This window comes from Trachurus japonicus, chromosome 15, assembly GCF_045865225.1.
Source record: "Trachurus japonicus isolate A0001 chromosome 15, Traja_1.0".
Classification (NCBI taxonomy): domain Eukaryota; kingdom Metazoa; phylum Chordata; class Actinopteri; order Carangiformes; family Carangidae; genus Trachurus; species Trachurus japonicus.
The window spans coordinates 13,308,177-13,318,910 of NC_140921.1; the positions used below are offsets into that span (position 1 = coordinate 13,308,177).

The following is a 10,734-nucleotide window of genomic DNA, read 5'->3' on the forward strand; positions in this document are numbered from 1 at the left end:
CAGCATCATGGATTTCGACTTGGACAACAGTGCTGAATCGTTTCATATATCATCGTATAGAGCAAACATTATGGGCCCCAACATGGATCCTTGCAGGACACCTTTGATGTTTTAATGTTGTGATTCAAAACATCCTCCAGCAAGTCACCAATTAAATCAGTCACATGCAACTTATCTTAACCAACTGTATCCAAAACCCCTGACAGCAGCAGTCTTTGGCTTGTTATCATTGATTATATATAATTAATTAATCACATGAACAATGTCACCAACAGTTGTAGCAGTTATCAAACTTGAAATGAAGTCTAAATCCTGACGGTTGTGAATCACTGACCTCCAGGAGGACACAAAGTTGCAATTTTAATAGTACATCTAGGATTGTTGCCAGTTAGATCTAGGCCATTAATTTTTTCGGTCTACAGTGTCTGCACCTTGAGACACTGGTAACACCTGATGTTGTAACGTCAGGATCACTGTGATGAACAAGGTGTGGATCCAGTTTTTTTTTCTCTCCAGTAGACTTCATTTGACCTCATGTGGCCCATGTCCTCTTAGACATGAGATATTGACTTGTCAGCTACAACTGAACATAGATTAGTTATCAAATAAATCATGATTAGAGGAAAGAAACAGGCTTTTCAAAGTTATATTGCCTCTATAAATAATTTATTTCCAGCCTTCATTACCTCTGCAAATTGAAAAGGAGGGCAAAAAAAATCAAGGTTATTAAACCGCTACCACTTTTCTCACCCAGTAGACTTACTGGGCCATATACAACACTGGGAAATGTGTCAGTAAATGTATTGAATAACTTATGCAAGCAGTGGGGAATGCAGCAACGACATTGATTGTAGCTCTAGTCGGTGGTGTTCAAAGTGTATCATAGCGGCTCTGTAATCCACTCCCCACCCTTCCTCCTCTCTGATTCATACACACTGTCCCCTACATGCACTATGTCTGGTTGAAACTGGTCTGGAGCAACATGTCAATGTAATGCCAGTGTAGAGCACAATTAACTGTGCCTCGCTTGTTCTTTCTTCCCTTCATTTTTCAGGCAGAAGAGGATTATAGGGCCTAAATCTGTTCTGTAAGACCCTTCCTGGCAGCAGACCTTAGCTATGGGAAAAAGCATCAAAGTTCCTGAAGAGTTTTAGGTGCAATCATTGTGAAAAACCAGGCTGACCTCTGATCTGCTCTCCACACCAACCACCCCACCACCACCCCTTCCTACACTGCTTCCTATCCTTTCAAGTTAGCCTTTCCTTGGATTCTTCTGTCCATTCACTGTTCTGACGGAGAGAGAAGAGGAGAGATGGCCCCACTTTCTTTTCTGACCTGGGGTTATGCGAATGGGTGCAGTCACACGGATGTATAACTTTATGATGCTACTGCATGTGACAAGGAGCAACTATTCCCGCTCTCACATCACAGTGTGAATGTTCGTTTCAAAGTAATTGGATATGTGTCTAGTCCTTGTTTTTCTCTGAGCAGAAAGGAGGTGCTGTTTAGTCAAAGCTGATAAAACACATTTTAAAAGAATTTTGAATGTGTAGAAATTGAATAAGAATTGGAATATACTTTAAAGATACACTCTGCCGGGATGTAATTGTGCCATTATAGCCTACTTTAGTCCTGTAACAGTCGCTGTATTAAACACAGCACATCCTGCAGACATCTACCTCCCTTCCTGCAGGATTCCCTGCAGGTTTATTTTTAACTCATGATGGCAGCACGGTAGACTGTCGTGCACGCTACTGATTTTTCGTGCGCCGTTCTATCACAGTCTTAAAGGTTTAATCAAACTGGTGTTGTTGTTGTTTTCATTCAGGCCAAGGCTGCTAACGTTTTAGATGGAATAGTTTTTGTGCATGTGTTGCATCAACCAGCGCTCACCAGGACAGAACTCCAGGCAGTGCGCCCTGCTGGTGCTCCGTGGTGTTGTTATTACCATCCATCAACCGGTTCAGACTGGCCTGATGGCGATATTAACAATGTTCCTGGAGAGAAGTGGCCCATACACCCGGCTCACATTGTCAGCACATGAACCCGCAACTTTCAACCAGAGCAGACAGATAAATAGAGAAGTAGCCTAGTGTGGGTTCATTTCCAGTTCTAGATACCTTTCTTCTTTTTTTTTTTTTATATAAAAACATTCGAACTTTTATGTTGCTTTATATCAACAACCCAAATAAGACTCTCATTTGTGTTTTACGGCCCGGACATCCGTCAGGTAAACAGTTTTGTGTTTGTGCATGTGCTTGTGCACGCTCCTCCTTGAGTTTGCAGTGATTTAAAATTCAAGATGTATCCTGGAGAAAAAAAAAACCCAAACCAACAAACAAAACAAACAGTGTAGCTCAGAGAGCTCAGCCGCCTCAGCTCTGAGGGGAGAGACTGTGTGCTCCTCTGTCTGCTGTGCGCTCCAGGCGCGCAAGAGGAAGCAGCGCTCTTCCTCCCGGAGCTGCGTTCGAGCTGCTGCTGCTGCTGCTGCTGCTGCTGCTGCTGCTGGACCAGCAAGAACAGCTTTGAACCGGTTTTGTCGCCGGCTACAAAGCAGATTGAAACGGACGCTCAATGCGCATAGATGATGCGGGGTGCTTTGTGTAGACACGGGCAGCGTAGACTCAAGCTCACACTGACATGCATCAGTTCCCTCCGCGTTCTTGTTATTGTCATTTGAAGTAGCCAAGCAGCGATTTTAATCGGGAAACCATCCTACATGGAAAGTTCACGTAGAGCGCGCAGCTCTGCACGCGCCTGCTGCCGTTTGTGTAGATGCTGAGGTGAGTGCCGCATGTGTTTTTAATAGAAACATCAAAATATGCTCACGTTCGTATTGAAAAAATAAGGTGTGACACGTGACAGTTGTTGTTTTCGATGAATATCGAGGAGACATGATGAGAATTGGTCCATGGTGATGTTGCCGAGTCATTTTCTCCAGGATATTATTGTCTTCGATTTTAGGAAAGAAAAAAAAGTATTATGGCAACACGCAGAAAATCCTACATTGTCAATAAATAAGTCTGAAATCTGAAGAGCTTTGCACCAACTTTTTTCCCCTCACCATGAAGCCTCACTGTAAACAAACTGATGCTGCTGCTGTAGCTGTTGCTGCTGCAGGGATGTATAAAGTTGCTCTGGGCCACAAATTATTCATGAAAGAGGTCTGAAAAACTTGGTCAGCACAGGAGACAGGCCTCCCTTATGTGTCTTAAGAGCAACGGCTGAATCATGGAGGAGGAGGGGGGGTTAAAGGTGCAGGAGGGGGGAAGTGGGGGGGTTACCTAGCTGTGCAGTTTTCTTACTTTCTCCTCCTCCAAGGTGTGGTTTTAGAGAAAGGAACAAAAGGGCCAGCTGGCTATGTCTTAGTTGCAGTCAGTCTTTTTAGAGGAACCTCACACAGGTGACCTGCCTGTCTGCCTGGCCAGGCCAAGTGCTGCAGCAGCCTTCACAACATCAAGGCTCTGTGTAAGTGTTGTAGTGTTATGGTGGTGGTGGTGACTCGTCCTCTGCTCCACACAGTCATCTTCTCTTGTTGTTGACATTTATTCTCTCTGCTGTTTTGTTGTTATGCTCTTCCCCAGGAACCTCTGCTCTGTCACAGCTGTAGCAGATCCCAGAGGGCAGCAGTAATCTCAGCACCATGGCACCATCTAATCAAGTGCTGGACGGAGGCTGGGGGTGGGCGATTGTCGTCGCCTCTTTCCTGGCTCAGCTCCTGGCCTACGGATCGCCCCAGTCAGTGGGTGTCCTCTACCCCGAATGGCTGCATGCCTTCCAGGAGGGCAAGGGCACGACAGCCTGGGTGGGCTCCCTTGTGGCTGGAGTGGGACTTATTGCCAGTGAGTAGCATGCAATTTAATAACGCTTGACATGGGTTCACTGTGTGGTTAAAAAAATCTGAATCAGAGCCAAACTAAATAGCAGATGAACAGGATGGGAGTTCTGGGTCTGACAGTCATGTTTAGAGAGATAGATGGAAATTGAGAGAAACTTGTGTAATCTTGCATCACTTTTTTTTTTTATTGAAATGATTGTTTTCAGCATTTGGTGATTATATGGTGAGTCGTAAATTGATATTTTGGCACAGCATGTCATTAGGGCAGTATATCTGCTGACATGAGCGATTGAGTGAGAGATACTGTATCTGCTTAGTTCTTAAGTAGAGCCCTAAACGCTCACCTTTACACCTATTGTCGCACCACTTCCTTCTCAATTATCATACCGCATGATGCCACTGATAACACAGCAGACACAATACATGTTCAAAGTCTCCAAGGAATTCATTTACTATAGCCACAGGTGTCTGGGAGCTCTCCTCACTGTAATGTTTCAGTAGGATGGAGGGGGAAAAAAAAGACAATGCTGTCACAACGAAGAGCACTTTGTGGCTCCCAGAGCAGAGTTTGCTGTTATTGATTTTCTAGCAGGCCAATGCAAGTGCAAGTCATCCAAGCCATGAATGTAGGAGGATCACTTAGCCTGTAATCTAACCACGGAGGGAGGAAAGGGAGGACAGATTGAGAAACAGATTCAGGGAGAAACAGGGAGATTTAACAAATAACATGTTTGTTGAGCAAGACTGTGGATATAAACTCTTGAACTCGATTGAAGGCTAAAGAGAGAAAAGAGAAGTCTAAAAAATGGCAGTAAAAGCTACAGTGTGAATAAACAAACATGAGCATTAAAAGCCACTAATGTATGTTGTGCAGACAGGAGCAGTGATAGATGGTGGTCTTGGCTGACATTTCAGTTTCCCTGACAGCCTGACTTCTCGCTGTCTTGTTTCTCAAAGGGCTGAAGTGAAAATCATGACTGGACAGTCTGGCCTCGGGCCTGGCCAAGTCTTGGACACGTGTCCCAGCTATCAGACAGCTGCAGCACTGCAGTTACTGCTGCACAACAGCAGGGTCTTCCCCCCGGTTGGAGGGGAAGGAAACTGTAAATGTCACATAGTGTATTAGTCAAGCAACCTCAGGATACTGGAGGAGTCAGGAAGAAGTGAGAAAACATGACCGTTGTACTCAGTACATACACCTTGTACCTGTAGTCTAAAGGTGGCATAAGGAAATAAAAAACAAACAGCAGGTGATAAATGAGATCAATAAATTATAAATTATAAATGAGCCAGCAATTCCCAAACATTAATTGAGTTATAAGGGGAATTCAAGGGTACTGGATATCAAAGAGTTCAATTATAATTCTGGTTCAAGTAAAATATAAACACTGGACCTCACATGGTTTTCTTCAGTGATGTGACAGCATGTCTGACAGGTTGCCAGCTTGAGCCTAATGTGATATGTCAGTGTTTTGTAAGATGAGCACTGATTTTCCCAGAAACCCGTGTTTGTTGTCCACAATACAGCAAATCAAGCAGTTTTGTTTCCTGAATATTTTGTTCCTCTGCCACTCACCTTTCCTTTCTGTGTATATCTCCCACTCCCCAACTCTCTCTCTTTCTCTTTGTCCTTATTCTCTTCTCCTGTCTGTCTTTGTACCATTTCCTCCCTCAGGTCCTGTGTGCAGTGCCTGTGTGGACAACTTTGGCGCTCGCCCGGTGACCATCTTCAGCGGGGTAATGGTGGCAGGCGGCCTGATGCTCAGTGCCTTTGCTCCCAATGTGCAGTTCCTCATCTTTTCCTATGGGATTGTGGTTGGTAAGGAACCACTTGTGTGTTTTATACTGTAGTGTACTCTACTAAAGACAAGCCTGCAAGGTTAATGCTGGAACCAGCCTGGAGACCTAATTAACCTGACAGTCAGACAGACTGTAAGGTGCAGGCTAAGCTATTGTCAGTCTGAGAAAAAAATGTGTTTGATGTTGCTGTGGCAGTTAACTAAGCTTCTTATCCTTCAAACATATGACAATCTCGTAACACATTGTATAATCATTTCACACAAGCAGGGGGGACATGTCAAGTCCAACTACAGTATTATGTAACATCAAAGGCTGACAATTTCCTTTATTATCAGTTAATGAATATCACAGCTACTGACTATGTACAGTCGGCCCTGAGACAAGATAAACATTTGAGCTTTGTGCCGTTTATTTGATAGCAGCATCGTTTGGGATGTTGACAGAAAAAAAAAACACATTTACTGCTTAGCCTTATCCCAGTGTGACCCTTTATTACCTCTGCACCCTCACCAGTCTTAGTCTGCGTAGGCCCAACACCACCTGTTATCGTGCATTAAGTGACAGCCCAGCCTGTTTAATCCTGGTGAACCCCTTACAGTCAGCACTGTCTATCGCACAGGCAGTACTGGAGAGGGGCGGCCATGCATATTTGAAGACAGTCATTTATTTTTAGAGATGCCCTTCTTAGACCCTGGCTGTAGCTGTACATGCACGTGCAGCTTGTTTACTTCTCACCGTGTCCTTATATCAAATATCATTATAGAAAGTAGCAAAGTAGTAGACAAATATACATATTTGGAAGAAATTTAAGTGAAACATAACACAATTTCCCTTTATGCATTGTGCAATTGAATTCATCTCATATATTTTTAGAGGTGAGAAGCTGATACCGCTTTCAACTGAACTAATGGAAATTCTTCTCCTGTCTGTCCTTGTCGTCTCTGTTACCACAGGCCTGGGTTGTGGTCTGGTCTACGCAGCCACCTTGACCATCACCTGTCAGTACTTTGACAAGAGACGCGGCCTTGCCCTTGGCATTGTCACCACAGGTACTGCTGCCCCTTCTGTGCTCAGAGCCCTCTGGGTGCTCAGAGCCCTCTGGGTGCACACCAGTTCTCCATACTTCTTTCATGTATTAGCTTTTGAAGCCAAGGTAAACATCTCTAGGGAAGCAAAGGGGGAGTGGTCTGTTAGGTAGGAATGTGACCAGATCGGGTTCAGATGAGAATCCAAACTGGTAATAACTTTATACTCTGATGCTGTATAGAGCTGGTGTTAGGTTACTCTTTGGCTCCAATAGTAGCAGTTTAAAAAAAGACAGATATGGTCAGGGAAGACAGAGATGATAGACGACTGCAACAGATTTCATCAGGATTACCTCATTTTTTTACTAATAAAAATGCATGGCATCGAAATCATTTGAAATACGTTGGACTCACATAAAATGACTTTCATTGCACAAGTACTGAAATCCTGTGTTCCTCTACCTCACACAGGCACGAGCGTTGGAGCATTCATCTACGCCTCCGCGCAGAACGAGCTGATTGTGTTGTACGGCTTGGACGGTTGCCTGCTAATCATCGGTGCTGTCGCGCTGAACCTCATGGCATGTGCCGGCTTCATGAGGCCCCTTAACATGCCAGGGTACTACCTCAAACAGAAGGCCGCCCTGTCGCGAAACACAGAGGAGCAGCTTTTTGAGAAGCCCCAGCTGGACGACCTGAAGATCGCAGCGGGTTCCATCGAAACCACTCCGGAGAAAAGTCTGATGGTCAAAGAGCTGCTCATCACCATCGATTCCAAGGACCTGGCCATTCAGACGGAGAAGAAGAGCGGCGGCTTCCTGGCTGGGTTAGCCATCATGAAAGTCATCAAAAAGAAACAGCAGGCTTACTCCAGGTATATGCACTCCATGTATGAGATCCTGCAGGACCAAGCCATGGTTGCCTTCTGTATTGGTGTCTTCCTGTTCAGCCTGGGGGCGTTCCCTCCTGTGCTCTTTATAGAAGACGTGGCGCAGAGTGAAGGACTCATTGAAGAAGTTAGTGTCATTCCTTTGGTATCAATAGGTGCCATCGCCACCTGCGTGGGTAAACTAGCGCTAGGTGTCCTGGTGGACATCAGGTGGATCAACGGCATCTATTTGTACGGCTTCACCATGTTTGCAGGAGGTCTGGCACTTTTCCTCATCCCTATGACTAAGACTTATTTGGGACTTCAGATCCTAACTGCCGTGCTGGGTTTCTTCTCTGGAAACTGGTCCCTTACCTCCTACGTTACCACTACAATCGTCGGTTTGGACAGGCTGACCCAAGCCCATGGCATCCTCATGTTTTTCGGGGGATTTGGGATCATGCTTGGACCCCCTGTTGTAGGTAAGAGAGCTGTCTGTGTCAATCTTGACTTGTTGTAAGGTCATGCTATCAGAGACATTTCAAAAATCAAAATGTTAAATTCGGCAGACAGGCAGAACAAGGCAAAGGGCTTGTCATTCTCAATTAGGAGCCAGTTTGTCAATATTTAGCCGAGTGCTGCATCTGGCAGGAATCCTTGCTGACTGTGTGTTTTTCTCATCACTTTCCAGGGTGGTTCTTCGACTGGACACAGTCCTACGATTTGGCGTTCTACTTTAGTGGGAGCGTCGTTGTGCTGGGAGCATGCATTCTCTTTCTGCTCACCCTTCCCTGCTGGAACAGGAAACCCGCCGAAAAAGACCGACCAGACGTCCATTACACCAGCAACTGTGACAAAGTTGCCTCTGTAGCCTGAATATGCGCACTTTTCAGAAGGATCTAGTCCCTACTGCCCCAGCAACTTACCGCTGATGAACTGTACCTGAACCGCCTCTAGCAGGATTTTTTTTCCTTGAGTAAACAGGGGTTTCCCCCCTTATTTCTGCTGCCAGATTTTAAAATACCAAAATACTTGCAGAGGTTTTGAAATACAGGCTTTCTCTCTGTACTTTGCCTGCATTTCTCCGGCTCAGACCTTACACTGCAGATCTTTCAAAGGTTTAAGTCTGATGCCTGTGTTGATTTTTTTTTTAATCATTATTATTATTGCCTCATTTTACGAGGCAACCTGAACAATACTGTTCAACTCCCAAATTCTACACTGTGTTTATGTAAACCTCACAGTAGCGCTGAAAAAAAGAGAAATGGTGCCATTCTTAATGCTGGGAGGAAAAACAAGTAGTAAAAATGGTGGTTAATTTTACACATCAACAACATTTAAAACCACTCTGCAAATAGGCCTACACAAAATCTCCAAGAGAATACAGGGATTTGAATGAAGGAGGGAGCCTTTTTTGATAATCATAATTTTAGCAACACATTTTTATTTTGTATTTTGGTTTTAATATATATCTCAGTTGCACCATTATCTATCTTACCAAAGCATCAATGATAGTCAATGCCTGTCAACACATAATGCCTGTTGGAACAATACAAAAGCCTTGCTTTATAGATTTTTGTTTTCAAGTGCATTGACTCATTTTATATGTTTTTTTACATGGTTTGAGCTTCACATACCTCCTGTTTATGGATCAGACAGACACTTTTCGAATAAGTTAGGCTGATTCAAAAACATGTAAAAACACTGAAGAGAGCCTACTGCAATTCCAACCTTGAAAGCACGTTGATTCTCCTGAGGCATGATTATCATCACCTCTGTTGGCGTTCATTTCGACCAGGCTGGTCCTTTCCCATCATGTTGTGTATACATGTACTGTATGTTCATGTGTGCATTGTGTGTGTATGTGTCTACACATGCATGTTCGCATACATGCACAAGTTTATATGTGTGCATCGTTTGATAAAACTTTTGTATTAGCATTATTTGTAAGTTTATATGTGCTAGTTGACATTTATATGCACAAAACTGGCCATAGGGCTGTCATTTCTTTTCTTTTTTTTTAAAGTTGGAACTTGATTATTGTGATAACTGTAATTAAAGAGCAACAGACTTTTAGAATCACTTGAATGTTGTTAAATAGACCACTACAAATGTCTTTTTGATAGCTCCAGTATCAGGTGTAGGAGTGAATCTTGGACATTAGTGTTTGCTTTCCATGTCTGTAGAGGATATCGACAAAGGTGCAGATGAGGTACAGTTAGTACTAAGATACAGTATATTTGTTTGTCACCTTTTTAGCTACTCTTATTTTTTTATGCCAGTATTATGATATTTATGTCTGTATTTCCGATTTATTCTTTTATTTAAAAGTGCCAATAAAAATGTATTTGGATTAAAGATGTCGAGTGTGTATGTTTGCAAGACATGTTATCATGGAGGTGAACTATAACTTGTAAAGAAACGGTAAAAATAACTTTGCCACCATGTTTGTCAGAACCAGCTGGGCAAAGCTGCCATGAAAATATAAATTGAATGAACAATATTGATTTCATATTCCTCTCATGTGAAAAGTTCAACCCCCTCTCTGGCGATAGGATAGTGGCATGCAAAAGTTTCCAGTCTGGTCAAATTTTCCATTAATGTGAACAGTTAAGCAAGTGGAAGATTAAATGATCTCCAAAAGGAATAAAGTTAAACATGAAACACTCTTTTGCAATATTTTAAACAATATCAGTGTATTCTTTTTGATTTCTACAGAGTGAGAAAGGGAAAGCAGCACCCGGGACATCCACGAGACTTCAGCTCTCAGATGAACTTTGACCGAGGTATCCGACAAGCTATTTAGCCTACTATTTACACGCTGTGATAGTTTCCAAAGGGGGTGCTACTAACTATAGGTAGTAACTATGCAGAGTGCCAAACCTTTGCTGTGGTCCCTTTTCCTTTTCTGTCATTTTGAAAATAGAAAAAATATGGAAATAAATAAATAAATATTAATATTGTTTAAAATGTAAAGGGAATGTGTCATCTGTAACTTTATGCCTTTTGGAGATCATTTAATCTTTGGTGGCCAAACTTTTGCATGCTACTCTTAAGTATAAGGAGAGTATTCATACATACAGTCAGCTGGTGTGTGTGCTTTATTACCGTGAGCATCTTTCCTGCTTGTCCTTCTCCTGGCAACCCCACTTCAGGTCGCCATGGTTACATTTTGACACGTGACTAGCAACATAAACATTCTC

The 10,734-nt window shown here is 43.2% G+C and overlaps 1 protein-coding gene across 3 annotated transcripts; it reads left to right on the top strand.

Annotated features, from left to right (window-relative positions):
* The first annotated feature begins 2,000 nt into the window (after positions 1-2,000).
* LOC146973308 (monocarboxylate transporter 9-like) lies at positions 2,001-9,889 on the top strand. 3 transcript variants are annotated; one of them, XM_085799756.1, is made up of 6 exons: positions 2,001-2,230; positions 3,585-3,842; positions 5,514-5,657; positions 6,592-6,687; positions 7,135-8,013; positions 8,223-9,889. In XM_085799756.1, exons 2-6 carry the CDS (start codon positions 3,644-3,646, stop codon positions 8,405-8,407), a joined length of 1,503 nt encoding a protein of 500 aa, XP_085655882.1. In that variant the 5' UTR covers positions 2,001-2,230; positions 3,585-3,643; the 3' UTR covers positions 8,408-9,889. The 3 variants fall into 3 exon arrangements, with proteins under 3 accessions (XP_085655882.1, XP_085655881.1, XP_085655880.1); XM_085799755.1 differs by lacking the exon at positions 2,001-2,230 and adding an exon at positions 2,342-2,783; XM_085799754.1 differs by lacking the exon at positions 2,001-2,230 and adding an exon at positions 3,372-3,468.
* Positions 9,890-10,734: the final 845 nt, after the last annotated feature.